This window comes from Ovis aries, chromosome 1 (genome assembly GCF_016772045.2).
Source record: "Ovis aries strain OAR_USU_Benz2616 breed Rambouillet chromosome 1, ARS-UI_Ramb_v3.0, whole genome shotgun sequence".
Lineage (NCBI taxonomy): Eukaryota > Metazoa > Chordata > Mammalia > Artiodactyla > Bovidae > Ovis > Ovis aries.
This window is the reverse complement of record NC_056054.1, coordinates 265012844-265040529: the sequence shown is the minus strand read 5'-3', so window position 1 is coordinate 265040529 and position 27686 is coordinate 265012844. Positions and strand designations below refer to the sequence as shown.

Genomic DNA, 27686 nt, shown 5'->3' with positions numbered 1-27686 from the left:
GTGGGGGGATGACCAACGACCAGCCCGCCCACCCTCCCCAGGTTTCCAGAGATTGACAGCACTCCACAGTCAGGTGATTTTATTCCTAGAAAAGGTGACAAGCTCTGCTCAGCCCCGGCGGCCAGTGCACACAGAAGCAGGAACAGCAGCAGGGTCACAGTGAGGTCCACAGGGTATGCCCTCCCACCGCCTTGGGCCCAGGGCAGGTGAGGGTGCAGGGCCGCCGAGGAGAGAGGCTCCAGGGCACACGGGGTGCTGAGGCAGAGGGGCAGCCGTGTCCAAACACCGATGCCAGCACATGCCCCTGCACTGGAAGGGGGTGCCCAGGGTTCTCTGTCCCGGGAGAGAGCCAAGAGGGTGGCAGGAAGGAAGTGGGGCAGTGAGAAGCCTGGAGCCTGCACGGCCCCGTGGCCCACAGCCCCTGCCTGCACGCCCGCAGGGTCCAGCAGCCCGGCCCCGTGGAGCCAGGGGCGGTGGGTGCAGGGTGAGCGGGGCGTGGACACGGCTTCAGAAGCCCGTCTCGATGCTGAGGGTGCGGCGGGTGACGTGCTCCAGCTCCCCGGACACGTAGTCGGCCATGCTGATGCGGTAGTGTGCCAGCATCTTCAGCATGAGCCGCAGGTTCAGCCACCACTGCTCCCGGGGCATGCGGTGCCTGGGGCGGCACAGGGTCAGTGTCAGAGGGCGGGGTCAGGGGCGGGACCGGCAGTGCCTGCAGCAGCCCGGCTCAGGGTCAGGGGGCAGAGGCAGGGGAGGGGCAGCTCCCAGGCGTGTCCCCTCAGGACACCTGGCTGCTGTGTTGGGGTCCTGTCCCTCTGGGGCCCACACCCAGGAGGGCTCAGCAGACCAAGTACACCCTCAGACCTGACCATCGCTGACCTCTACCCTCTCACCCTCACCCTCTACCCTGTTGGTGGTGGACAGGGCAAACCCTGTGGGGTCAGGGCTGAGTGTGGCCACACCCCTCTCCCAGCACATTCACCCCAGGCAGGTCTGGGCCCTGCGGTCCACCCTCTCTTTGGAGGGACTCACTCAAAGTCGGTGTCCTTCTTGAGCTCGGTGACAGGGCTGAAGGCCACCACTTTCTTCTGCAGGCCGATCACGCAGGCCGAGTCAGGGGCGTTGGCGAACACCCGCCCTGTGGACATAGGCGCGTGATGGCAGCCCCACACCAGGGATGCCAGTGGAGGGCAGGTTGGGCTGGCTGCTGCCTCCCCCCACTTACCGTTGCGATAGACTGCACGCAGCTTCTCTGACATCCAGAGTATGGCTTTCACCCCAAGCTTGGTACCATAGTTCCGATCAAAGGGGGTGGGAGCTCCACCCTGGAAACACAGCGGGTGAGGCCAGATTCTGGCCCTGGGGAGCCGTGGGGCCACAGGCAGCCCAGCCCTGGCCTGAGCCCAGCATCCTGGCCTGGCCATGACCTACATGAGCCCTCCCGGAGAGTTCTGACACCCCATCCCCTCGGCCTACAGCAACCCAGCCCCTTTCTCCATCCCATATCTGGCCCAAAAGCCACCTCCAGAGGCCGGGTAGTGGCTCGCCAACTCATCAACTGGGGGGCTTCTGTGAGCCCCTGCATCTAGCAGACAGGTCCCACCACTAGTGGGCAAAGACCCCTGGGGAAGGGGTGCCTTGTGGGTGCACACAGCTCTCACGTCTGGCTGGGAACCCACAGCATGGGTCTCACCAAGACACAGCCTGGGTCTCCTGCCTGTGCAGTGGGTGATGAGCACTCAGGTCAGGGGTGTGCAGACGAAGTGGCCCCTACAGCCCGGTGCCCCATGAGGAGGGGCACAGAGAAGTGTCCTCGTTCTGCTGCAGCCCCCTGGGACCGTGGGCACAGGTGTCAGGGAGCAGCCTTCCGGAATCCACGTCCCCACGCCCCACACCTGCTGCAGGTGGCCCAGGACGTTGGTCCTGCAGTCAAACACGCCCTTGCCCTCGGAGGAGTAGAGGTTGTACAGGAACTCGGTGGTGTAGTGCTCGTGGCACTTCTCGTTCCTGGAAGAGGAATGTGGGACCTGAGTCTTGCGGGATGCTGAGCCCCTCTGGGCTGGCCCACAGGCTCGAAGGAAAGCTCCACCCCACCACCACTGCCCAAGCCCCCATCCTCTCTCTGCCCAGCTGCCCCTCAGCAGCCCTGACCTGCAGCCCAGGGGTCAGGAAGCCCCCCCGCCCCGGGCCCTGTGGGCTCGCCCGCAGCCTTACCGGAGTACCAGGCCCCGCTGGATTTCCGTCTTCATTTTCTCGGTCATGTGCTCCACGTTGGCCTGCAGAGGGAGGACCAACCACAGTGAGTGAGGTCGGTGCAGCAGCCACCACTGCCCACCCCCTCCAGCAAGGGCTGTCCAGGAAGGAATGTTCCAGAATACCCGACAGGCAGGGCCAACATGACCCAGGTCCGCCTTTGGGGGCAGGCCAGTCCTGCAGGCCCTGAAGGACTAGGAGGGCTGGTGCAGGTGTGGCCCGTGGCTGGACAGTGAGGCCGGGTGGGAAAGCCACAGGGCAGGGAAGGGGGCGTGCATGGAGGTGGGGGCGAGGGGGTGGGGGGGCTGCACAGAGTGGAGGTGAGGGGACCGCACTGTGGGGGAAGCAGTGCAGGGGATCATGGCCTGGGTCCCCTTGAAGGTGGTGAGTCCCCAGCCTGCTGGGCCGTGGCTCCTTGGCTGGAGTCCCAGCCTCTCCATGTGGCCTGCAGCAGGAGAAGGGCGGGGGCTCCGCTCACCTTTAAGTCTTGGATGTTGAAGGGATCCTCGAAGACATAGGCAGCATCGGCCCCCACAGCAATGCCAGTCACAGTGGCCAGGTAGCCGCAGTAGCCACCCATGGTCTCCACGATGAACACACGGCGCTTGGTCCCGGAGGCCGACTGCTTGATGCGGTCACAACTCTGGGGATCAGGGGGCGGTCAGAGACCTCCCTTCAGGCTGCAGGGACCCACGACGCTATAGGGACTCAGGTCTCTGGCCCAAGCTGAGGACCAAGGCTGAGGCAGGGAGGGGCTGGGACAGTGCCTGCCCTGTGTGCCAGGGTGCTGGCAGCCCTCATCATGAACCCTCCTCTTGGCCACACTGAATTGAACTCCCAGTCTGGGCAATTCTGCCCCCAGGACGAGGGGGCGGTCACTAGTGTGTGGTGGGTGGAGGCCAGGGGCGCTGCTAGGAGGCTCTCCCTGACCTCAGGCCAGGGACATACTGGGCCTTAATCTGGCAAAGGGGGAGACATGCCTGCCATGTCAGGTCATAAACAGGGGCCCAGACAACACATGAAGTAAGGGCTTTGCACACACTGACAATAACGTGACACCTGATAACAATCCTAGCTCTGAATGGTTCAAGGAAATTAGAGTATTGGATAAAGAACTTAGGAAAGAGAACCAAACAGATAAGTAAGTCCACTGGTGTTTTCTTCTTCATCTAATAACATGCAGCATTTCCAGCCTCTGATCCCCCAAAGGGAGGTGCTGGACCCTCAGGGGAGCCGAGCTCATGAGCAGTAATAGGGTGGGAAAGGTCTGCAGAGAGAGAGTCAGGGGGATGCCCTTGGGGAGCTCAGTGGGGCAAGGCTGCTGGGACCCTCCCCAACCCCGGAACAAGGCTCCCACCTCCCACGTCCCAGCCAGAGCCCTGGGTACCCCCCCGAGCCACATGTGGCTGCTTCACCAGACAGAACCATGGCGGGGTGTCCACACCAGTACAGCAGCTCAGTTAGATCGGCTGCAGCCCTACCCACCATCATCCTCACACCCTGTCACCCCACAGCCACTCCCCCCGAGGCCTTGGGGGGCAGCCGGGTCCTGCCCACTCCCCACACAGGCCACCAGCCTCGGTGGGAACCCGTACCTGTCCCACCTGCTCGGCAGCCCCTCTGCGCACTCCCCACTCCCAGCCAGCCCCCGCCCGCACCCAGCCCGCACCTCCATGGCGGCGTTGACGGCCGTGTCGGAGCCCAGGCTGAAGTCAGTGCCTGGCACGTTGTTGCTGATGGTGGCGGGGATGACGCACATGACGATGCACAGCTCCTCGTAGCGCCCACGGGCCTCCACCAGCTGCAGCACCCCCTCGTAGGCCTGTGGGGGTGGGGGGCTCAGGCCCGGCCCTGGAGAGGCTGGCCAAGGCCAGAGAAGGGGCCCCTGGGTCCTGCTCCCCGCCATGTGTGCGGGGCTGGGCACCTGAGCCCACCTGCCCCCACCCTCAGGGCCGAGACCAGGTGGGCCCCACCCAGGAGCTCTGCAGCCACCGTCCCCAGGGAAACTGGACTCCAAGGAGGGCAGGAAGGAGGCCAGCTGCCTTGACCCCGACCCACTCCACCCATTCTGCAGGCGCTCAGGTTCCTCCAGGAGAGGGTAGGAGTCGATGCCTGTCATGTAGGGGGGCTAACCGAGCACCAGCATCACAGGGACATGCCCCCACTACTCAGAGCTCCACTGAGAGCCCTCTGGACTGGCCCCTCGCCAGCAGGAGACTGAGGCCCTCAGCCACTTGGCCCTCCTGCCCAGGCTGCCCCCGCACGCTCCCCTGCAGCCCCCTCACCTCAAAGCCCCCGATGACCAGCAGGGCGTGGATGTTGTGAAGGCGGATGCTTTCCACAATTTGCTCCATGTAGCCCTTGGGCAGCGTCCTGCAGAAGATAAATCAGATGGATACGCGAGTTTGCACAGAATGCCAGGCTGGAGGGACACAGGTCCACACGGTCTGACTGCTGGAGAAGGCGGGCCTGGGACCTGGTGATGCGATTATTCCCCATTAGAGGTGGAGGCAGAGGTGAGGCATGGGTGGGTGGGGGTGAAGGGACCACCAGCAGGACAGGTGGCCTGGCACCTGCCCTCCCCACACCTGGGCTGTAAGCCTCACTTCCTGCCCAAGGGAGTGCCTCCTGCAGGCTGGGTCACCTGAATAGCCATCCTCTACAATGGAGCCCTCAGGGAAGCCCCAGGCAGCAGGGTCTGTGTCCCACTCTGGACAGGCCACCAGCCAGGGAGGATCTAGCCTGTGGCCATGGGGCTGGTTTCCCTGACATCCCCCCCACTGCCCACGGTGGCCAGCTGCTCACCTCTTTGTCCCCAGCATGGAGCCACCACGCCCCAGCCAGCCGGCCACGTCATGCCAGCTCACTTCTTGCACCTGTCGGGGAAGGCACAGCTTCAGGGAGCAGGCCAGGCCACCTGCCCACTTCTCTACAGATGACAGGCCTGTGCTCAGAAGTGCACGTCCTTGGGCGGATAGAGGCCAGGCCAGGGACTGCCCCTCCAGCCGCAGGTCGGAGCAGGGTCTCGGGGACTGGTCTAGGCTGAGGTGGATTCAGCTGTGCCCCCTCCAACCGGGGAGCAGGCCCAGTCTTTCCCTTGTACCCACATCGTGAGTCCTTCGGTCCTTGTGTGTTTTTAAGTCAGCCGGGGACGTAGCCTAAGCTGACCAAAGGCAAACAGGCCCACCACCACAGGCTGGGTCCCCCCCCAGCCTTGGGCATGGCCGCACCTACCTGATTCTTGGCCAGGCCTTCAAAGCCATCGTGCACGACATATACCGTGTGGCCCTGGGAGATGCCAGAACGCACCGCTGAGCGCACTGCCGCGTTCATGCCGGCTGCTGGGGCCCCCACGTTCAGGATGGCCAGGGAAAAGTTGGTCTTCAGAGAAGAGGGAGAGACAAACACGTGAGCACAGGGCTGGGGGGACCGCTGACCCAGACGGAAGTCAGCAGACAGCAGCTTCCAGAGAAGGGGTCCTGGTCCTCGGGCCAGCCTGGACACCATCCAGGGACTGGACTCCCCCGGGCATGACAAACACCTGTCCTCCTGGTGCCATAACAGGAGGGTCTGTGTCCCGCTGATGCCTCCTGATGCTCAGCTCAAGACCACCTGAGCTACCGTGCAAGCCCCACCTACAACCCGCACAGTCCTGGGCCAAAGGCAGGCGCAGGACTCCAGCCCCTGTCAGCCAAGTGCAGCTCGGATCACAGTCAGTGCCTGCCAGTGGCAGTCACCCCGCACTCAGGGCTCAGCGCCCCAGAATATCCTTGGTGAGCAGCACGGGTACACGGAGAGAAGGGGGCCACCGCAGCCACAACAAAGTGCAAAGAAGCAGGCAACGCCAATTTCGTATTAATGGTGGTGTAGTCGCTAAGTCATGTCTGACTCTCTGCAACCGCATGGACCGTAGCCTGCCAGGCTTGTCTGTCCATGCGATTTCCCAGGCAAGAATACTGGAGTGGGTTACCATTTCCTTCTCCAGGGGATCTTCCTGACCCAAAAATCGAATCTGAGTCTCCTGCATTGCAGGCGGATTCTTTACCAACTGAGCCACCAAGGAAGCCCTTTAATATTAATAATAGTGGTACAATGGTTGCTTTAACCTGGTAGAACCAATGTATCATTGCCTCAACTCGGAATCAATGTAAGAAATTGGGTCTTTCACACCCATTTCCCCTGCTGCTCCTCAGACCCTACACCTGGGGGGCACGCAGGCACCCCACTAGGGACAGCCACGTTCCCAGCACTCAGCAGCCATGTGTGGCCACTGGTTCTGCTGGGCTGTGTGGCTCTGGTGGGTCCTAGTAACACCAGCCTGATGCCCCAGAGGTGGTCATGACCCAGAGGGTTCTGGAAGGAGATGTGGACACCACTCTGCCTTGCCTGGGAATGCTGCCCACCCCCAACCAGCTCTTGGGATAAGTTGGGGGGGGCGGGGAGTGGCGCGCAGGACCCCACCGTCCAAGATTGTCTTGGTGTGACCCTTTCTTTGTCCCATGATTTCAGAGATGGATCCTCCTGTTGTCCTTATTTGGAAGAGAGACCATTTCCTGAAGTTTTTAGCTGTTTGGGAACATGTCTTAATACTCTTGAGAGTCCCTTGGACAGCAAGATCAAACCAGTCAATTCTAAAGAAAATCAGTCCTGAACATTCATTGGAAGGACTGATGCTGAAGCTGAAGCTCTAATACTTTGGCCACCTGATGCAAAGAGCTGACTCACTGGAAAAAACCCTGATGCTGGGAAAGACTGAAGGCAAAAGTGAAGGGGGCGGCAGAGAATGAGATGGTTGGATGGCATCACCAACTCAATGGACATGAATCTGAGCAAACTCCAGGAGATGGTGGAAGACAGGGAAGCCTGGAGTGCTACTGTCCATCGGGTCTCAAAGAGTCAGACACAACTGAGCAACTGAACAACAACGTTAACACTGGAGCCCTGCTCTCCAAGGTAAACCTGTGGGCCTGACTTAACCTTCAGCCATTTGATAAGTGACAGGCCAGTGTGATCCCCAGGCCCAGACACAGGCTGTTGGGACCTATTGGTCAAGCAGAGGCCGAGCCTGCCCTCTCAGCCCGCAGTTCAGACCCCAGATAGGAGGGAGGGTCCCAGTTCCCTGAGCAGGGGCGGCTCCCTACTCCCTGAGCTGGGTTGGGGGGTAGCTGGCAGGTGGAGGCCGCAGGCACAGCCAGGCATGGGCTCCGCAGCCCACTCTCACCTTCTCCTTGGAGATCTTCTGGTGGGCAAGCAGCTTGTAAATGTTCCAGTTGTTCTCAAAGCTCCTGGAAAGGAAGCGGGTCATGCACGGCACAGCCACAGCCGAGCAGCCTGGCCCAGCACAGCCACAGCCCAGCCCAGCACGCAGCCTCCAAGGGGCCGCACACAGGCATGGCCCACTTCCCCACTCTTGTCGCCATGGAGCCTGGCTGGGTGCCATCGCCGGGCGGCAGAGACCCCTCTAAACACGCGCTCCCAATGCCACCTCAGCAAAGCAAGTCCCGCGTTCAGCCGGCATGGTCTCTGCAGCTCCAAGGCCAAGGGACCCGGAGGAAACAGACCTGTGAGTCCAGTTGACCTGGCCCCGGGCCCGCCCCCACGCTTCCTGCTGCGGTCTCCCCTTCCCCTGCCCCCTCCCCAGGCCCCTTCCTGACCCTACCTGTGCTGTGTTCCACATACCCCCCAGCCTTGCAGGCTGCCTGCCTGCTTCCCGGCCACAGGGACCGTCACGCCCCATCTCCTGCATGATGCACGCCCTAGGAGGGGGGCTCAGAGCGCCACCTCTGCAGGTCCGCGTGTCAGGGGCAGGGGGTGGCCATGGGCGAGCGGCTAAGAGTCTGCTGGGGGCCCCACAGAACAGACCACTGCCCAGTGTGGGGCCCGCCAGGCCCTCACCTGCCTCGGAGCTGGATGGCCTCGTCAAACCTCTTCTCGTCCATGGCCTTCTGCACCTCCTTGGTCTTAAAGCAAACAAGAAGCACAGGCTGGAGGCAGGGGTCTGGCACACTCAGCTGAGAGGGGCCTGGCCCAGACTTGCCGGGCAGCCGTCATTGCTAGCAATCGGGAGGTCTAAGGGCAAGGGGACCCCACCCGGCCTGCTGGGTCTTCCCCTCCCTGGAAGGGGCACCTGGGCCTCGCTCCTCCTCGCCAGCCAGGGTCTAGGAATGAAAGGCAAGGCAGTTCTGGCCCCCAGGCTCACACTACCGATGACCAGCCTGCCCCAAAGCGAGGCCTCATGAGGTCACTGCAGGAGAGTGTTCCAGGAGAAGCTCAGGGGCAGCCCCTCTCTGCCTCCAGCCTGCCTCCCCTGGGTGGGCCCCACCCCGCCCCCAGCTGCAGAAGGGGAGCCAGCACCCACGTTTCCACCAGCCTCCCAGCCTCTCCTGCCCTCACCTCCCGCTCCCCCTCCCACAGTGGCGCCTTCTCTGACAACACAAGATGTCCCAGTGGTTTGGGCCTCTCACTTCCCCTTCACCCTCTCATCCCCACCCTGCCCAGTGCAAGACCTGTCCCAGGCCACTGGCTCAGGGAGGCTAAGTGACCTTGGCTCCCCCCACGGTGGTGCAAACTCCAGCTCACCGGACCCCCACAGGCTCCCCGGCTCCCTGCAGCCCCCACGCCTCTCTTGGGACTTGTCTCACCTGAGGCACCAGCTGACACCTCCCTCCCCCTGGATGACTGCAGGCCTTGGACACCCTGAGGCCTGCTGAGGTGGGCAGCAACGCACCGGGGTGGGCACCACCAGGAGGTGGTGCTGCATGAACCGCCTGCTCCCTGGCACACACGTGGGGGAGCAGCAGGACCCCGAGAGGGACGGGCTGGGGGCCCTCACAGCAGGCCTGCTGGCTGGGCCCTGAAAGGCCTGGAAGGGCAGGCAGCTCCGGGTTGTGGTGGGGAGCACAGCAGAGCCCAGCAAAGCACGAAGGCCCCGGGCACTCCTCACCCTGGGCACCCTGGGCAGGCCAGTGCTCACCATCTGCACACACTCCATGAGGGGCAGCCGCACGGACTGGTTCCCTGAGAGGCTGACCACGCAGGCCGGCGTGTCGGGCGTGGCCTCCAGCAGCGCCATCACTGCCTCCATGCCCATCTTGCTGCTCTGAACGGGGAGAGGGTGGTAAAGCTCAGACAGGTGCAGCTGGGAGGGAGCCAGCCCCACGCCACACACGTCCCTCGGCAGACCCACAAGGCCTCAGCCCTCAGAGCCTGCCCACCACACACACACACACGCCTGCACGCACATGTGTACTAGAAGCTTCTAGAATAAGTGACACCATTTATTCTAGAAACGCTGACTCCTGTGGTCATCTTTCACCTCCACCGGCGCCGTTTCTCGGGTCTCAGCAGCCCTGCTAGAGGCTGTGGGCCCTGCACTCCAGGTTACAGCGGCAGGGCTGGACCTGGGTTTCTGGGATTCTTTCCACTATGATGAGGTTACTCATTTCCAGCTCATTTGTCAAAGCTGTTCTGATGTGGGTGCAAACGGGGGCGTGGTCTGGAGGGCTGGACCAGCTAAAACAGGTAGGGACTGCCCTCCGTGGGGACACACCACAAACTTGGGTCCCAGCACAGACAGCGGGAACACACAAGTGTGTCGGGAGCAAAGCCTGTGGCTCCACTGGGTGAAACAGCATGTCCCTGCGTGCACCACGCCGGGCCTGCCACACTGGCCGGGTGAGTGTCAGGAACAGCCTCGGAGGAAAGGAAGGCCCCGCATCCCTCGGGAGCACTGTAAGCCGGCCCCCCTGCTGTAACCCGCTGTGGGCCTGAGCTTGGGGACCAGCACCAAGCTGCTCCTCCTTTGGCTCCCTCCCAGGCATCCTGTGTCTCCACCAGCATCCGTAGAACTGGAGGCCCAGGCACAGCTCCCACCTGCCCTGCGGCCTCCAGCCCCTCCCCAGGGTGACCAGGGCCTCACAGGCAGGTGCTTTACCACCCAGGGGCCTCCCTGACTGAGTCCCTGTCCCCCTGTGGCTGCAGCAGGGTTCCCGCCCTGTAGAGGGTGAGGCAGGACCAGCAACGATCAGGACACCGATGACCCTTGGGGCAGGACCCAGCGCCTGAGCCCTGGGGCTGAGGCACCCAGGCCACTGGCCAGACTCAGAACAACCAGACATCAGACCCGCTGCTCCCCCAGCCCTCCTCCCCAAGGTCCCATCAAAGTCATCACCAGGAGGCTGGGGAGCCTGGGCTGCCAGGCCTCGGTCGCACTCTGAACACTGGCGGCAGTGAAAACACGTGCACCCGTGCATGCACACACACCACGCCACCCGTGCGCACACACCCAGCACCAGGGTGATGCCCCACCTACCAGGATGCGGTCGAACGCCGAGGGGGTCCCTCCCCTCTGCACGTGGCCCAGCACAGTCACACGTGTGTCGAAGCCCAGCCTCTGGACCACCAGCTGCTCGTGGGGACAGAGAAGTTGGGGCCCTTGGATTTGTCACACCTTCCCCACTGGGCAGGGCCACCTCATGGCCCCAGTGCTCTTCCCTCCCCCGCCCCCCACCTGCCTCAGGGGTTTCAGGGTGTCAGAAGCCCAGCCACCCTACAGAGCTGGCCCCGGGCTCACTCCTACAGCCTGAGTGTGCAGGGGGCTGTTTCCATGTGTGTGTGTGGATGCATGCTCCTGTGTGTGTGGGTGTGTATCTGTGTCACCGTGGGGGCGTGTGTCTGCGTCACCATGGCTGTGTCTCCATGTCACCATGGGGGGGGGGCGTGTGTCTCCGTGTCACTGTGCAGGCGTGTGTCTGTGTCACCATGGGGGGGGGCGTGTGTCTCTGTGTCAACATGGCTGTGTCTCCATGTCACCATGGGGGGGGGGGCGTGTGTCTCCATGTCACCATGGCTGTGTCTCCATGTCACCATGGGGGGGCGTGTGTCTCCGTGTCACCATGCGGGCGTGTGTCTCTGTGTCACCGTGCGGGCGTGTCTCCGTGTCACCATGGGGGTGTGTCTCCATGTCACTATGGCTGTGTGTGTCTCCATGTCACCATGGCTGTGTCTCCGTGTCACCATGCGGGCGTGTGTCTCCATGTCACTATGGCTGTGTGTGTCTCCATGTCACCACGGCTGTGTGTGTCTCCATGTCACCACGGCTGTGTGTGTCTCCATGTCACCACGCGGGCGTGTCTCTGTGTCGCCATGAGGGTATGTGTCTGTGTCACCACGGCTGTATCTCTGTGTCACCATGGGGGCGTGTCTCCGTGTCACCATGCAGGCGTGTGTCTCCATGTCACCATGGCCGTGTGTCTCCGTGTCACCGTGTGGGCGTGTCTCCATGTCACCATGGCTGTGTCTCCATGTCACCATGGCTGTGTGTGTCTCCGTGTCACCGTGTGGGTGTGTCTCCATGTCACCATGGCTGTGTGTGTCTCCATGTCACCATGTGGGCGTGTCTCTGTGTCACCATGGCTGTGTGTGTCTCCATGTCACCGTGTGGGTGTGTCTCCATGTCACCATGGCTGTGTCTCCGTGTCACCATGTGGGCGTGTCTCTGTGTCACCATGGCTGTGTGTATCTCCGTGTCACCATGGGGGCATGTGTCTCCATGTCACTGTGCAGGCGTGTGTGTCTGTGTCACCATGGCTGTGTCTCCATGTCACCATGAGGGCGTGTCTCCATGTCACCATGGCTGTGTGTGTCTCTGTCACTGTGTGGGCGTGTCTCTGTGCAGGCGTGTGTCTCCATGTCACCATGGCTGTATCTCTGTGTCACCGTGTGGGTGTGTCTCCGTGTCACCATGGCTGTGTCTCCATGTCACCGTGTGGGTGTGTCTCCATGTCACCATGGCTGTGTGTGTCTCCATGTCACCATGTGGGCGTGTCTCCGTGTCACCATGGCTGTGTCTCCATGTCACCATGGGGGGGCATGTGTCTCTGTGTCACTGTGCGAGCATGTCTCCATGTCACCATGGCTGTGTGTGTCTCCATGTCACCATGCGGGCGTGTCTCTGTGTCACCATGAGGGTATGTGTCTGTGTCACCACGGCTGTGTGTGTCTCCATGTCACCATGTGGGCGTGTCTCTGTGTCACCATGGCTGTATCTCTGTGTCACCATGGCTGTGTCTCCATGTCACCATGGGGCCATGTCTCCATGTCACCATGGCTGTGTCTCTGTGTCACCATGGCTGTGTGTGTCTCCGTGTCACTGTGTGGGCATGTCTCCATGTCACCATGGGGCCGTGTCTCCATGTCACCATGGCTGTGTCTCCGTGTCACCGTGGCTATGTCTCCATGTCACCGTGTGGGCATGTCTCCATGTCACCATGGGGGGCGTGTCTCCATGTCACCATGGGGGGCGTGTCTCCATGTCACCATGGCTGTGTCTCTGTGTCACTGTGTGGGCGTGTCTCTGTGTCACTGTGCGGGCGTGTGTCTTCGTGTCACCATGGCTGTGTCTCCATGTCACCATGGGAGCGTGTCTCCATGTCACCATGACTGTGTGTGTCTCCGTGTCACTGTGCAGGCATGTGTCTCCGTGTCACCATGGCTGTGTCTCCATGTCACCATGGGAGCGTGTCTCCATGTCACCATGACTGTGTGTGTCTCCGTGTCACTGTGCAGGCATGTGTCTCCATGTCACCATGGGGTCGAGTCTCCATGTCACCATGACTGTGTCTCCATGTCACCATGGGGGCGTGTCTCCGTGTCGCCATGACTGTGTGTGTCTCTGTGTCACCGTGCAGGCGTGTGTCTCTGTCACCATGGCTGTGTCTCTGTGTGTTCCCGCATGCATGCCGGGTTGTAGGAGTTCATCATGGCCTCCAGCCCCTGTGGGTCAGGCCCCGTCAGACACTAGCGGGAAGCACGGAGCACACTGAAGTGGCAGACGGGCCAGTTCCCAGCAGCACCTGACTGGGGACTTGAGGACAGGGTGGGTGGCCAAAGTGAGGGGCGTGGAGGCTCCCAGGGGCTGTGCCCCACTGGAGCATGGGAGCCCAGGGCCCTGGGGTAGAACCAGGCAGGTGGGTGTGGGTCACAGGTAGGAAAGATTCCTGAAGGCCCCAGCTGTTCTGTTATGAATCTGATATGGATGGGCGATGGGCACTCTGTCACTGAGGGGCTGGCAGGGGCTGGACTCAGCCACCAGGACACTGTTGGGGGACTGGACGGGGCTCCTAGGAGGAGGGGCTGTGCTGAATGAAGACTGGAAGCCAGAAGGTGCAGGGCTCCCAGGTGGGGCCACACTTCAGCCTGGGGTCCCAGGGCTTCTCAGGGGGTCTCAGCCATGCCCACCCCACATCTAACAATCACTGAGGCCAAGGACACTCCCTCCAGGGGCCGGGATTGGGGCCCCAGCAAGAGTACGTGGGGACTGGAGATAAAGGGGAGCCCCCTGCCCGAGGCCCTGCCGATCCCACATGACCCAGGGGTTCACTCACATCCTTCACGTAGCGGGATGAGATGGACTTCCCGTTGCGGTCGATGGCGCCCTCAGCAATGATGATGATGTTCAGGCGGGATCCTCGGCTCCGAGTCTGGGTCAGAGACACCACAGGGCTCAGCCACCAGCCTGCAGACACCTGTCCCCAGACACCTGGAACCCTCCTTGGGGTCCATGCCTCAGGGTTCATGTGGGCAAACCAGGACCCTGCTGTCCCACCTGGGGTTGGGGGTCAGGGAGGAGGAGCTTGCAGGGGGCTAGGGGACTGGAGGATTCCTGCCCACCTCCCACTCCCCAGGCTGAGGGAAGCCTTCCTGCCTCAGCTGGTGAGGATGAATTAGCATCACTCATTGTTGCAAAAGAGAGTGTCTTGGGGTATTTAAAAGTGGTTTTCACCTATTTCCTCAACAAACATTTGTAAGAGTCACTCTGATCCACCAGCCCCTGTTGGCCCCACAGCACTAGAAGAAAGTGACAAAGACAGGATCGGAGTAGCTCCTGCGAGGCACAGGTGCAGAGGGGATGGGGAGCCAGGCATGTAGCTCCTGCGAGGCATAGGTGCAGAGGGGACGGGGAGCCAGGCATGGAGGGCTGCCCAGAGGTGGTGGCGGTGCCGTGACGTGAAGCCGCCAGAAGGGCCCACACCTCCCTGCCTCACTCACTGCAGCCCAGGAGGTGGGCAGGGCAGAGGGTGACACCTGTATGTAACAGGTAGGGAAACTGAGGCTCGGGGAAGCCCTGGGGGATGGGGCTGGGGTGAGGCTGAGGGCCTTACTCAGCAGGAAAGCAGCAGGGTGTGTGAGCCTGAGTCCAGGCCACTTCCAGGAAGACCAGCCCCCAGTTCTCAGCGAGCAGGTCAAGGGCAAGGCTAAGGTCAGCCAGGGACCATCACCCCCAGAGCCGTGCTCCACCCATCGAGGCTACGCGGCCACTTGGGGGTATAAGGACTCCACCCAAGGAAAGGACACTGGCCTCTGGCCAGCCTCACTGCCAGGCTCAGTTCAGTCCCACCCTTGCCTTCCCTGGGGAAGGTTCCAGAAGGCAATCATGACCCTCAGCCCCGCCCACTGTCCTGGGCAGGGACACAAAGCCCTGGGTGGTGGGGGTGGGGGGGCGGGGGAGTATTCACCAGTGGATGGGAGTGAGGCCGCCTCCTTGGTCACATGGGGACAGGGACACGTGGGAAGCATAGGGCCTGGCTCTGACCACCCCCAGGACGCCGGAACAGCAGGCCCAGCCCCGGGCAGCCTCCACGCTCGTCCTGCCCTTGGGCCAGTTTGCAGAGGACATTGTGGGTGGACACAGCCCGTTAGGGTCCCAGACGGGGCCTGAGGGTGAACCTGGGAGCACAGTCTCAGGGGCTCCCTGGTTTTGAACCCAGACCACAGCCCTTGAGCACCACCTCATGGAAGGGCACCTCCCACCCCTGTCCTAGCCCTCCTGTCCACCACTGAGCCCTGGCCTAGCCAAGCGGCCAGCTTATCCCAGTTGGGGGCTTTGGGGATCCCTTCCTAGGCCAGAGTATCTGCCTGTTCTGTGCCAGAGGCCCCAACTTCATCTTGAGGGGCCAGAGAGCTGCGTCTGGGCACCCCGGCTCAGGCGCCCCTGCTCACCCCTCCTGGATGAGGCCTCAGCCCTGCTGCTCCCACCCCCATGAGCCCCTGCCACACGTCCCTGTGTGCCGTCTTCACAAGGCTGTGCCCCTAACTTGGGCTCAGCTGTCAGGGCCCCCAGGAAGCCAGCTTGACCGTGTCCCTGCTCCTGCTGTGCTCACAGCAGGGACCCTGGGAGAATACCCTCAGCTGCTCACCTCCCCGAGCCGCTCACACATGAAGTTCTCCCAGCCGTCCTCAGGTGGCGCCTCGGGGATGAACAGCCAGTCAGCCCCCGAGGCCAGGGCAGACACCAGGGCCAGGTACCTGCACGGGCAGGAGGGCGAGGGGCTGCAGTGGGTGGACCCCCACCCAGCATCCCGGACCCTGGGCCTGGGGTTACAGGGCAGGTACAGCTCCGAGAGGCAGCCAGCCCCAGAGTCAGGGCTCCCCGGCCCCACCCCGGCTCTCACACCCAGAGCATTGAGGGAGCACCCGCCACGGGCAGGGCACCGAGGAGGCCTCGCGTCCCACTCCCGCTCCCCAGGAGCCCCGGACCCCCGCTGACCGGGACCGCCCCTTACCCGCAGTGCCGTCCCATCACCTCCAGCACGAAGGTCCTCTGGTGGCTGTGGGCACAGAGAGGACAGAGGGTATCAGTGCCAAGGCTCGCGGAGCAGCCTGGACTCCTGTGTCCCGCCACCCACAGCCCCAGCTCAGCCAAGAGCACGCCTGGGAGACACAGAAAACACGGGGGCAGGCCAAGGACGGACAGCCTTTGTCTTTCCCAGGGCAGCCAAGTCTGCACTGAGTCACCTCTGTCGGGCTCATGCCCGGTGTAAGACAGGTTTTCACTGATCTTCTGTTCCTGAGGCTAAAGGCCATTTGCCTGGCCTGGGCTTGGCTATCTTAGCTAGCAGCTGAGGACGCCTGCGGAACACACCATTGCCCAGGGCCACAGGAGCCCTGTATGGGAACCTGGAGGGGTAGGGACCAGACCCAAAGGCCTTTTTGCTCACCCCACTGTGAATCTCCCTCCAACTGGGGGCTGAGGGCAGCCAGCACAGACCCGTAGGGACGGAATCACACTGACAAGCCGTTGACTCTGCAGAGCAGCCACCTCCGCCCCTGGCTGGGGGACGGAATCCCGAGCTTGCTTGCCCTGTGGCCTGGCTGGGTGGAGGCCTCGCTCACCTCTGGGCAGTGGTGGTGATGGCATCGATGACTTCCATGATGCGGTGCAGCGCCGAGTCTGTGCCGATGGTCATGTCAGTGCCGCAGAAGTCGTTGTCGATGGAGCCCACCAGCCCCGCGATGTTCAGGTGCGAATAGGTCTGAGCCGTGCCCTCTGAGATCTTGCCTGGGAAGAAGGGGCCAGTCCGGCTGCAGCCTCTGTGCCTCCACCCAGCTCCCGCGGCCACTACATGGGAGTGATCCCTATCACCTCCCTCAGCCCACCTGCAGTGCAACCTGATCAGGCCCTCAGGCTCGGCTTCCCCCTCCCCAGGTCCTACAGCAGGGGTCCCAGGTGCGTGGAGGGGAGCAGTGGCTGGACCACTAGAATCGAGTACAGACTCATCCCCTACCCAGAGACCCTCAGGGAAATCCTGGAAGGTGCACCCCTCACTTCCATGTCCCCATGAGTGGCACAGAACCAACAGAGCTCCAATAGGCCACTTTCCAATCGGGGATCCCCAGGACTTTACATCTTATGTTACCAGATTTTAACTACCATGTTTCTGCAAACTAGCACAAGCCCATAACCAACATCCAGGAACAAACCTCAAAGCGCAAGTAAGTCAGCCTGGGAACTGCCGTCCAGCCCCAGGAGGCCTCACTACTGGCCAAACTCGGAGCATCCCCACCCTGGCCCGCACCTCCTGGAGCATCCAGGCCCCTCCTCCCGGCCAGCAGCCAGGTGGCCTCTCACCTCCTCTGGTCTTGCCCACTCCCTGCCCTCGAGCTGCTGTGTCCGGGCTGGGCTGCAACCCACCTTCGCTCACCAGCTCCTCCAGGAGGCTGCCCCACTCGCTGCGGAAGATGTTGGCGCCAGTGAGGCTGCCGTCCCCACCAATGACGCACAGGTTGGTGATGCCGCGCTGGACCAGGTTGTAGGCGGCCGCCCGGCGCCCCTCCCGAGTGGTGAAGGCCTTGCAGCGGGCACTGCCGATGACGGTGCCACCCTGCACGGAGGAGGGGGAGCCTGAGCCAATGGGGCATGACGTGAGCCTGGGCACTGGGCAGGGGATCTGGGGACCCCAAAGAACTGAGAGGGCTGAGGCCAGGGTTCCCTCAGAAGCCTGGGCAGGTGTCCCCCTGCTCCCTGGCATGTCTCCTCATGTGTGCGAGGAGGAGGCTGTCCACCACCAGGCTCAGGGAGCTCAACAAGGCAACGGGTGAGCAGGCTCCGAGATCTGTGAGGTGCACACGGACACACACGTGCACACACGCATGCGCACATGTGCACCATGCACAGTCACACCCACATGCGTGTACTCTGGTGGATACGTGGGGAGCCAACACAGGGACCTGCCTGGGCAGCTCACGCCAGCATCCACGTGGCCCCTCCCTGCTCAGCCTTGGCCGGGGCTCCCCAGACTGTCCCACGAGAACACCTGTGGATCCCCTGCTCTCAGCCAGGTGGAGAGGACAATGTGCCCGGGCCACGCCATGCTGCTCCCAAGACCATGAGGCTGGTTTCAGACTTCGTGGAAAATGCGAGTCAGCGCCCCCTTCCCCTTGCTCCCACCTCCCCCTCACCCCCTGTGCTCTGTGCAGCTCCTCACTCCTCCCCAAATACCAGCTCCTCCCACATCCTCAGTGCCCACCTTTCATGTAGCTTCACTTCCCAGCTAACACTTGGCCTAACACCCCTTCCCTGGGTGCTCTCTCAGGACAGAAGGACGGCCATCCTCAGACACAGGGTTGGAGCAGAGCAACAGCTGGACCCAGGCCTGAAGCAGGACGGCTGTCCTTCTTGGACCCCTGGGGTGGAGGACGAGGTACCCAGGCCGCCACAGCCCCACCCATGATGGGTCAGGGAGCACGGCTCCAGAGCAGGGGAACAGGGGACAGGGGTCTGACGAGGCCCAAGAACAGGGCTTGCCTGTGCCCCGCTGGACCCACCAGACCTTGATAAACCAGCTCATTCCCAAGGGTGCCTACAGAGCACAGTCCCCTGGGAATGTCCACCCTGGGCAGGAGGGGGTGGTAGCACCTCAGGGTGGCCATGCCTGGATGACCCTGGGTCCAGGCCCATCACCCACTGCTCTGCTGACCCATGTGAGGCTCGTGATGACAGCAGGTCAATGAGCAGGTGTCAGCTGGTGGCCCAGGATACAGAGGTGACAGGCGCCCACAAAGGTCCCTGCTCTTTAGGAGGACTAGGGTCTCCCCATAGACCCCTGGTCTAAAGACCCCCTTGCCTAGGAATCCCTGACCCCAGGGGGGCGTTGAGCTGCTCAATCCCCGCCCTCACTAAGTAGGATGATGAAGGGGAAGGCGGAGGAGGCACCGAGAGGCTGAGGCCATGTAAGCCTCCTCCAGGGGGCTCTCTTCAGCCCGCAGCTGGAAGCTGAGACATCTGGGGCCATCCCACCACTGTGACCTCTTAAAGCCATGACCTCCCACTCCCGCGACCCCAAGGCGACTGGATGGCACAGTCAGCCTGGAGCCAATCCCCTGAAGGATGTGTGTAGCCTGTGTCCCTAAGTGTGCATGTCCCCCTGTGTGCCTATGTGTCTCTGTGTCTGTCTCTGTGTGTGTCTGTCTCTGTGTGTGTCTGTGTGTGTCTCTGTGTCTCTGTGTGTGTCTGTGTCTGTATGTGTCTGTCTCTGTGTGTGTCTGTCTCTATGCACCTGTGTATCCCCCTGTGTATCCCCCTGTGTCTCTGTGTGTGTCTGTCTCTGTGTGTGTCTGTCACTGTGTGTCTGTGTGTGCACCTGTGTATCCCCCTGTGTGTGTCTGTCCCTGTGTGTGTCTGTCTCTGTGTGTGTCTGTCACTGTGTGTGTCTGTGTGTGCACCTGTGTATCCCCCTGTGTGTGGCTGTGTGTCTCTGTGTGTGTCTGTCTGTGTGTGTGTCTGTGTGTGTGCACCTGTGTATCCCCCTGTGTGTGGCTGTGTGTCTCTGTGTGTGTCTGTCTGTGTGTGTGTCTGTGTGTGTGCACCTGTGTATCCCCCTGTGTGTGGCTGTGTGTCTCTGTGTGTGTCTGTCTCTGTGTGTGTCTGTCACTGTGTGTGTCTGTCTCTGTGTCTCTGTGTGTATCTGTGTGTCTCTGTGTGTGTCTGTGTGTGTGCACCTGTGTATCCCCCTGTGTGTGGCTGTGTGTCTCTGTGTGTGTCTGTCCCTGTGTGTGTCTGTCCCTGTGTGTGTCTGTCTCTGTGTGTGTCTGTGTGTGTGCACCTGTGTATCCCCCTGTGTGTGGCTGTGTGTCTCTGTGTGTGTCTGTCTCTGTGTGTGTCTGTCTCTGTGTGTGTCTGTGTGTCTCTGTGTGTGTCTGTGTGTGTGCACCTGTGTATCCCCCTGTGTGTGGCTGTGTGTCTCTGTGTGTGTCTGTCCCTGTGTGTGTCTGTCCCTGTGTGTGTCTGTCCCTGTGTGTGTCTGTCTCTGTGTGTGTCTGTGTGTGTGCACCTGTGTATCCCCCTGTGTGTGGCTGTGTGTCTCTGTGTGTGTCTGTCTGTGTGTGTGTCCGTGTGTGTGCACCTGTGTATCCCCCTGTGTGTGGCTGTGTGTCTCTGTGTGTGTCTGTCCCTGTGTGTGTCTGTCACTGTGCGTGTCTGTCTCTGTGTGTGTCTGTGTGTGTGCACCTGTGTATCTCCTTATTGTTCCTCCATGTGCCTGTGTGCACGTCCCGGCGTGCACATGCGCTCACAGCAGGGAGGGTCACAGGCTCACCAGCTGGATGATGTTGGAGACGCTGAGCCAGTTGGCCTGCCTGATGTTCTCGCCTCCCTCCACGAGGCCTTCATAGCCCTGAAAGGAAGGGGATAGGCATGAGATGGGTGCCCATGGCCGCAGAGAACACTGCCCACAGGAGCAAGACGCATGGAACCTCGGCCAAAACCCCATCTGGCAGGAAGCAGGCCCAGGGGTCCTGACTGCAGAGGCCCCTCCACTCCCAGGGCCTTGGGGGATGAAGCTGAGTCGGCTGGGGTCAGGGGTGTTATGGGACAAAGCTGGGGTTGGCAGCACCCTCTGTAGGGCCTGCAGGCTGGCGTATTACAGAGCGTGACTCGCTCGGCAAAGTGCTCCTGTCACAGGTACACCTTCTGATGCATGTCCATGAGCTGCACCTGGGTCACCCGCTTGGGTCAGAACCAGAACCAGTCAGCACCCTGTGGCCCCTCTGCCCTGCCAGGACCCTCTCCTCCAGAGGTGACCACCGCCGTGCCTCCCAGGGATGCCAACTAGATTCAGAAATGACAGGCACAGCGTCCACTCTGTCTGGCCTCCTTCTCTCAGCTGGGTGACCGTGTGGCCCCACAGGACCATGTGCAGCTGTGACTGTGCTCACTGCCATGCGGGAGTCCCCCTAGCAGGCCCACAGGGTATGACCTGTTCACCATTTGTGGACCTCCAGAGGGATCCAGTTTGGGACTATTGGACATAATGCTGCTAAGAACATGTTTGCGTATCACTAGGTGTGCGGCCAGCCTCTGACGGCACTGCTACACAATGCCCCACATGCTGTGGCCACCTCATCTGTCAGCAACATGGACAGGGCGGGCCTCTGGGCGCCTCTCCCCCAGTGCCAAACTGTGCTGGTCTCCATCCCGGACGCTGCATGTGGCCCCTGATGTGGGTTCTCCTCTGAGCTCTGCTGAAAAACCCGCTGACGATCCATGTTATTTCTCATAAGCCACTGGCTGCCTGGACAGTCGGCCCTTCTCATTAGCAGGAGCTCTATACAGTCGGGACCAGGCCATGTGCTTTCACAAACGGTGAGAAGACAAAGCACCACCAAGCACCATGTGTACAGCCTCAGGGAGCCTGGCCTTGGACCCACCCCACCCTGATTGGAGAGCACTTGTCCACAAAACTTGGCCACTCCCTAAAGAGTCTCACCCTGCTCTTTGGAAGGTTCTAGACCATTATCAGGGCGTGGGTCCCACCTGCCCAGCTCCTGAGGCCACAGGCCCCTGATGCCCTGAGGAGATGTCTCCCCAGGCATGACTGAAGACTTTGAGGACTCTGAGCCTGGTCTGAGGGTCCGGATCCCACAGGAGGGACAGGCCTGCAGAAGTGCCTGCCCATGTGTCCATTCAGATGGCCCCGTACAGCCAAGGCTGGGAAGTCAGGCCTGACCTGGGTCAGGGCGAAGGGACAGGGACGCAGACAGGCCCAAGGTGGGAGGAGGAAGCTCTGGGGAGAGCAGAGCAGGCAGGGGTTCCTGCATCCTAGTAAAGAGTGAAAACAAACTAACACGGTGTGAGGGAATTCCAGGGCTGCCCACATGTGTCTGTGTCTCTGAAACGGGGACTCAGGGGGATAGGAATGGGGAGGGTGGAACAAAGGGGAGCCCCAGCTTCTGCCAGAGCAAAGCAGAACAATGATTCTCTGTTGCTTTGCACAGGGAGGCTGTTTGCTAGGGTGACTCAAGCTCAGGTTAGGCGAGGAGGGTGCAGGAGAGCTGGGGGTCAGAGGACGGTGGGGTGAGGTCTTGGCCTCAGAGGAGGACCACAGCTTCATGCCCTCCTCTCTCTCAAAGGACACACCCGCGCCCAAGAACCCAGCCTGAAGGCAGGCTCCCCACCCACAGCTCAGAGCCGGGGCCCCGCCCCATCCACTGTCCTGACCAGCCTCTCTCTGGGCCTGGCCCTCAGAGGCTGAACAAGGACCAGTGACCCTGACAGAACAGGCTCCTGCATCCCTCCTCCCTTCCCCCTCCCCACAATGTTCCCCGCCCGCCAGAGCACAGGGCCCACCCACCAGAGTTTGGGGCAAGAAACCCTGCACCTTACCTCGTAGATGAGGAAGACCTTGGCCCCCACGTAAATGCCCATACGAGTCACGGCTCTGACAGCGGCATTCATGCCTGCAAGGGGTCAGGGAGACGCCTATCAGTGGAGACACAGAGTGTGGGGGAACCCGGGACCACCCCTCCCCACATCTCAGGGAGCCCAGCCAAGCATCTGGTTCACGCCCAGCCCGGGGTGAACCGCTAAGGTTGTTTCAGCTTCGCATCTGGAAATATGCCACCCCCAGAGTTACGCCGGGAAGGCCCCCACCGGGCCAACTCCTGAGCCTGCACTCCTGACTCTGCACGGGCACCTGCAGACCAGCCACATCCTTTCCGGCCACATCCTCACCCAGTGCTCACCTGCAGCCTCTGCTGCTCGGCACAGCCCTCTCCCTGGCCCTCAAGGCTCTGACCTGGGGGAATCTCAGCAGATTGGGGACTTGGCCCCAAGATGAAAGAAGGGGCTGGTGGGACAGAAGACAACCATCTTTCAAACTCTGTCATCCTCTGCCAGGGTCTCAGACCACCACACAAAGCTCCGTGCCTGTGGCCCTGGGGCCATGAGGCCCATAGGGGCCTCTGTGAGCCAGGAGAGGCGGGCAGTGCCCCCGAGAGTCAAGGTCTGGCTATTGGGGGTCTGGGGGGCCTCAGGCAGTGTAGCTAACTCGGCTGATGCCTCTGCCCCCAACCTGCACTGCACACCGGGACCACCAGGCTCGGCGGATCACCTCTCTTCCCTGTCCCCCAGGCCCAACCCCCCAGTCTCCCATCCCCTCACCCCTGTCTACAGCAGCTACCCTGCAGCACCGACTTCATGGAAAGACAGATGTTCATGGGGAGGAGGAGCAGACAGCTCGTAGGAAATGCTCAGAGGATCTCAGAGGAACCCCGGTCCCCTTCCCTCACGGTCAGTCCTGAGACTGAGACCCACAGAAGGCAAAGGGGTCCCTGAGGTCCCTGTGGGGACTCATCGTGGCCCTAAGGTTCTTCCATGGAGGACCGCTCACTGTCTTCCTGGGGTCTCATACACAGTCAGGTTCACTAGCACGACTTGAGGGAGCCCCCGAGAGGCTTGAGCACCAGCAGTGGCCCCAGGTGGTGGCCCTGCTGCTGTCTGAGGGTGGGACGCGGCCCCGCCCAGGGAGCAGGCCTCCAAGTGGCCCAGTGGCAGGGCTGCAGCTGTTGCAGGCCTGGACAGGTCAGGTCAGGTACCGGGTCCGTGGCCCTGTGTAGGCACCCAGGGAGGGCCCAGCCCCCACACTGACTGCCACCTGGCGGTAGCCAGGGCTGGGGCACACGGACGGCTGATGGGCTCCGTGCTCGGGGCTTGGGAGCAGGAGCCTGGAATCAGTGGCTGTAGGCAATTTGCCTCAAACCTTCTTGCCTGTCACAAAAGATATCAGCATTGGGAACAGGCGGGGTGGCCCCACGTCCTTGGAGAGGAAGAAAATTGGCCAGTCACTTGCCCTGGGTTCCAGCCTGTGACACTGGGTCTGGGGACCGGGTCACAAAGGTGACGCCGGGTCTGACCCCAGGACCACCCCTGCTTCCCCGGCCTTCTTCCTGGTGGTCCTGGCTCAGAGCACATGCACATCCCGTGATCTGTCCCTAGGCTGTGAAAGCTTTTTCCTGGAAAGGCGGGGCACCAGCTGGAATGTGACTGAGGGCCCAGGAGCTCTGCCCTCCAGGCCCAAGAGCTGGTGGAGGGGCAGTGCCCATCAGCTTGGGAATCTTGTGGGAGGACCATGAGGCTTAGACAGCATACAGTACCTCAGGAAGAGCCTTGTGGGCAGAGCCTGCCCTGGCACTGGGCTCGGAGGAGGTCAGCACAAAGGTCACTCTCCAGATGGTAAGCTGGGGTCCCAGAGGAAGGGAGGGGGACTGCTGGGACCCTTGCTGGTGCGGGCAGTGCCTGGAGACACCCTGTAACCCCCACCTTGGGCACAGCAAGCTGCCCCATCCCCACCCAGCTGCTGAAGCTTCTGCTATCTGATGACCGGAGGGACTCCCCAGGCAGGGGTGCTTGGACATCACAGCCGGCAGGGCACAGAGGCCAGGCAGCCCTGAACCAGCCACAATCATGGTTTACACACCTGCCTTTATCAAGAGAACTCCGTTCCTAAAGAAATCGTAAGTCACACTTTCCTGTAATGTATGGAAGTGGTGACAGTGAAGTTAGCAATAGGAGCCCAGGGAGCGTAGCCCCCCACCACACACACACCCAGGCTGCTCCAGGAACCGGATATGAAGGCCAACAGGCCTGCTGCTGGAGGCCAAGGGCTGCGAGCTGTGGGGCTGGTGGAGGTGGGGAGGGAGCTCAGACAGCTGCAAAGCTGCCCCGCCTGCCCCCAGCAGGCCCTAGGTCCTGCAGAAGCGCTTGGCCGCCTCTGGGGCCTCAGCCAGCCCAGGCTTTCCACTCTCAGGCATCTGCCTCCCTGGTCACCCCCGCTGGGGTAAGCCCACTGTGGCCTCGCTGCAGGCTCAAGGTCCAAGCCCCACCTCTGGTGGCAGGAGGGAGACCAGCAGTTCTGGATTGGGGCTGGGGGGAGGGCAGTGGCTGGAAACCAGGCCACCATCCAACTCAGAGGTCATGGGCATCTCCCTAGCCAGCCTGGTGGGCTTATCTGCACCCCAAGGGACTGCAAAAGACCCCATTCTTAGAGTACTGTTCTCAGTCTTGCAGAGGAGAACAAATGACCTATTACAGGAAAACTCTTGACTCTTCAAATGGGATTGTGCCAGCTGCCATGGAGACGGAGGCCCAAGGGTGTGGGCTTCCCTGTAAATCTCACAGTAAACTGCCTTCCTAAGAGGGCCTTTTTAATTGCTCTTTAAGCTGCTTTTCTTTCTCAAAATAAACCAAGGATGGCAGCCACGAGCCCCAGGGTCAGAGAAGCAAGGAGAGCAGCTGCATCCACTGCTGATGAGCCAGCCCTGGACCCTTGCTTGACCTTTCACCCCAACCTCCCCCACCCTCCACCCTAGAGAGGGCCAGGGAGACTGCTACCGATCACTTCCTATTGGAGGAAATGGACACCAACCAAACTGATGTCAGAGGTGAAAGCATCTGTTCCGAAGGTGACTTTTCATCATAATTAGCTTCCAGAAAAACAAAATGTACAAGAAAGAGGTGATCTGATCCTGGGGGAACACGGGGCCCAGCGGACCCATGTTTATTTATCAGTCGATGTGAGGATAAGGAGCTGGACTGAACAGCTGAGGGAAACTGAGGCCCCAGGGTTGGGCTCCGGTCAAGTCACAGAGCTGGTCAAGGCTGGCTCCCCATCGCAAGGCTGGCCTCCATTCACCCCAACAAGAGCAGACTTAAGCATCTAGGAGTCAAATGCAGGTCAGGGTGGAGGCCCGTTCTCCATGTGGCTGTCAGCCCTACCCCACACGGGAGGGCACGTGGGGAGGGCCAAGTGACACCATCAGGTCCCCAGAGGTCAGCCTCTGTTTGGAAGGCAGTGGTAGGGGTCCCCAAGGGAAAACTGAGGAGCCACTGCCTAAAGCCAGTTCTCTGGAGCAGCGCTAGCAAGAAGGAGCAGCCTCAGGCAGACAGCCCTGGGCGGGCTCCCAGAACTTACAGAGCAGAAAGGCTCTGCCCTGCAGAGAGCCAGCTGGCCCACATCCTCCCCCGGGCATCAGCCTGAGCCCTAATCAGGGAAGTCTGCGGAAAGCCCTCTCACAGCCTCAACCATAAAACCATGTCACAGCAAGGCGTCTAGGAGAGTGAGGATAGGGCATGAGGTGAGGGGCCAACGGTCAGCCTGGCCAGCGGCGCACGGGTGGCTACACTCCAGGGCATTCAGGGAGCACTCCCCGTTACGTGTGGGGCACCAGGGCTGGACTGGCCAAGAGGAGACCTTCAGTCAAACGGGCTTTGCCCTCAGTTGGCCGGCCTGCCTGCCCGGGCCAGCAGCACCCTTCTGCCAGGGTCCCTTCCTTCCAGCCCCACGTCCTATTTTGTCTGTGCAGCCGCCGAGCTCAGCTCCCCTGCCTTAGTGTACCTCATTTATCCTCCCCAGCCCTCCCTGCAGTGCCGCTGTCACCACGGTGCAACAGGAGCCTGGGTGGAGACCCCCGCACCGGCACCAGACCTCACAGAGGAAGGGTCAGCCCTCTGGCGATGTGTCTGCCCTCCACACACCTGGCCCTTCCCGTGGTCCAGTCTCACAGGATGATGCTTCCCCAAGACCACCCTTCAAGCCCACTCTCCTGCCCGGCCCCAGCCCACCAGCCTTGCTCTAAGAGGGCGCCAGCTGCCACTGCCCAGCAACAGGCAACCGCTCTGGCCACGCAGGGCTGCAGACGTGCAGCAGAGCACACTGCCCGCCACCAGTTCAGAAATGGAGGGCTCAGCCAAACCCGCGAAAGGCCTGTGCAGGCGGGGGTGCAGACAGCCGCTGATCCCTCTGCCGACCTGATCTGGCTCCCTCATGAAAGGCCCCTCCTCCCCTCCTCCGTGCTCTCCCCTGCGTCTGTCTGACCGGGGAGCCAGGAGTCAGGGGTCTGAGGCAGAGACAAATTAAGTGTCTAGACTTTCTGATCCAGAAGGAGGCACACCAGGCTCACTGTGCAGCCTGAGGGTGCTGGCTCCATCCCTCCCGCTTCCTGGGCCACTTAAAGTCTCTCCTGGGGTTCAAGGCGTGTGGTGTAGCCAAGTGGCCAAGCCCCACAGGACTAGCCATCCCAAGCCATTGGTCCTGCAGAGCAGCCGTCAGGACAGGACCAGGGTGCCAGGAGGGGGCTGCCAAGATAGACCCCCAGGAAGGGCAATAGCCTGGCTCTGCCAGGTCCTGGCTGCGGGATGCTGGGCAGGTCCCCCAGGAAGGCCACCGTCTTAGATACGCGGCGTTGAGGACAGGCCTGCACTAAAGAAATGCCCCAGACCCGCCCTGAAAGTGGTGTTTGGGGGAAGCGCTGAGCCCTCGGGTCGTGTTTCAGAACCAGGAAGAGACGGGTTCTCCAGGCCTGCGGTGACTGCCCTGCCCTCGGCCGCCTCCGCTCAGCGTGCATTCCAGGAAATGGGGCTCCTGACACACGTGAACGGGAAGGGGTGCCGGGACCGCCTGGGGCGGAGAGAGCGGGGAGAGCTCCGGGTCGCCGGCCACAGCCGGCCGCGCAGACACGCCCCCGGGGGCGGGGGCAGGCGGGTGGGGCGCAGATGCCGTGGTGGGCGGCACGTACGCGGGTACCCGGCGCGCCGGGGGAGATCCAGGACAGGGACAGGGATCTGGGCTGGGGGGACCTGCCGACCGCACGCAGCAGATCCGGGCCGAGGTGGCGGGCACGCCGCAGGGATCCGGGGACAGCAGAATCCCCGCCCGCCAGCGACCCGCCGTGGGCCCGCGCCCACCTTGCGCATCGCCGCCGCTGGTCAGCACGCCGATGGCCTTGCCGGCCCCGGAGGTCCGCAGCTTCTCCAGATCCACGCTGGCCATGGTGGCGCCGACTCTGCCGCGCTCACTCTCCTGCCCCGCGCCGCCGCTGTC

The 27686-nt window shown here is 61.9% G+C and overlaps 1 protein-coding gene across 1 annotated transcript; it reads right to left on the bottom strand.

Moving 5' to 3' along the window:
* Positions 1-62: 62 nt before the first annotated feature.
* PFKL (phosphofructokinase, liver type) lies at positions 63-27686 on the bottom strand. Its single transcript, XM_027961052.2, has 22 exons — positions 27551-27686; positions 22193-22266; positions 20127-20204; positions 17225-17414; positions 16426-16591; positions 15816-15860; positions 15450-15558; positions 13638-13733; positions 10565-10657; positions 9227-9352; positions 8149-8213; positions 7475-7538; positions 5488-5634; positions 5059-5129; positions 4539-4626; positions 3923-4075; positions 2732-2896; positions 2215-2276; positions 1896-2007; positions 1226-1325; positions 1033-1138; positions 63-655 (listed from the first exon to the last, which is right to left on the bottom strand). Exons 1-22 carry the CDS (start codon positions 27633-27635, stop codon positions 508-510), a joined length of 2343 nt encoding a protein of 780 aa, XP_027816853.1. The 5' UTR covers positions 27636-27686; the 3' UTR covers positions 63-507.

Excerpts from the sequence above, each read along its gene's own strand:
- PFKL (XM_027961052.2), bottom strand. The coding sequence starts at position 27,635 with ATGGCCAGCGTGGATCTGGAGAAGCTGCGGACCTCCGGGGCCGGCAAG. Across the intron at positions 4,627-5,058 it reads TCCATGCTGGGGACAAAGAG|GACGCTGCCCAAGGGCTACA; the intron begins GTGAGCAGCTGG and ends TATCTTCTGCAG. Across the intron at positions 2,897-3,922 it reads CCGTCAACGCCGCCATGGAG|AGTTGTGACCGCATCAAGCA; the intron begins GTGCGGGCTGGG and ends CCTGATCCCCAG.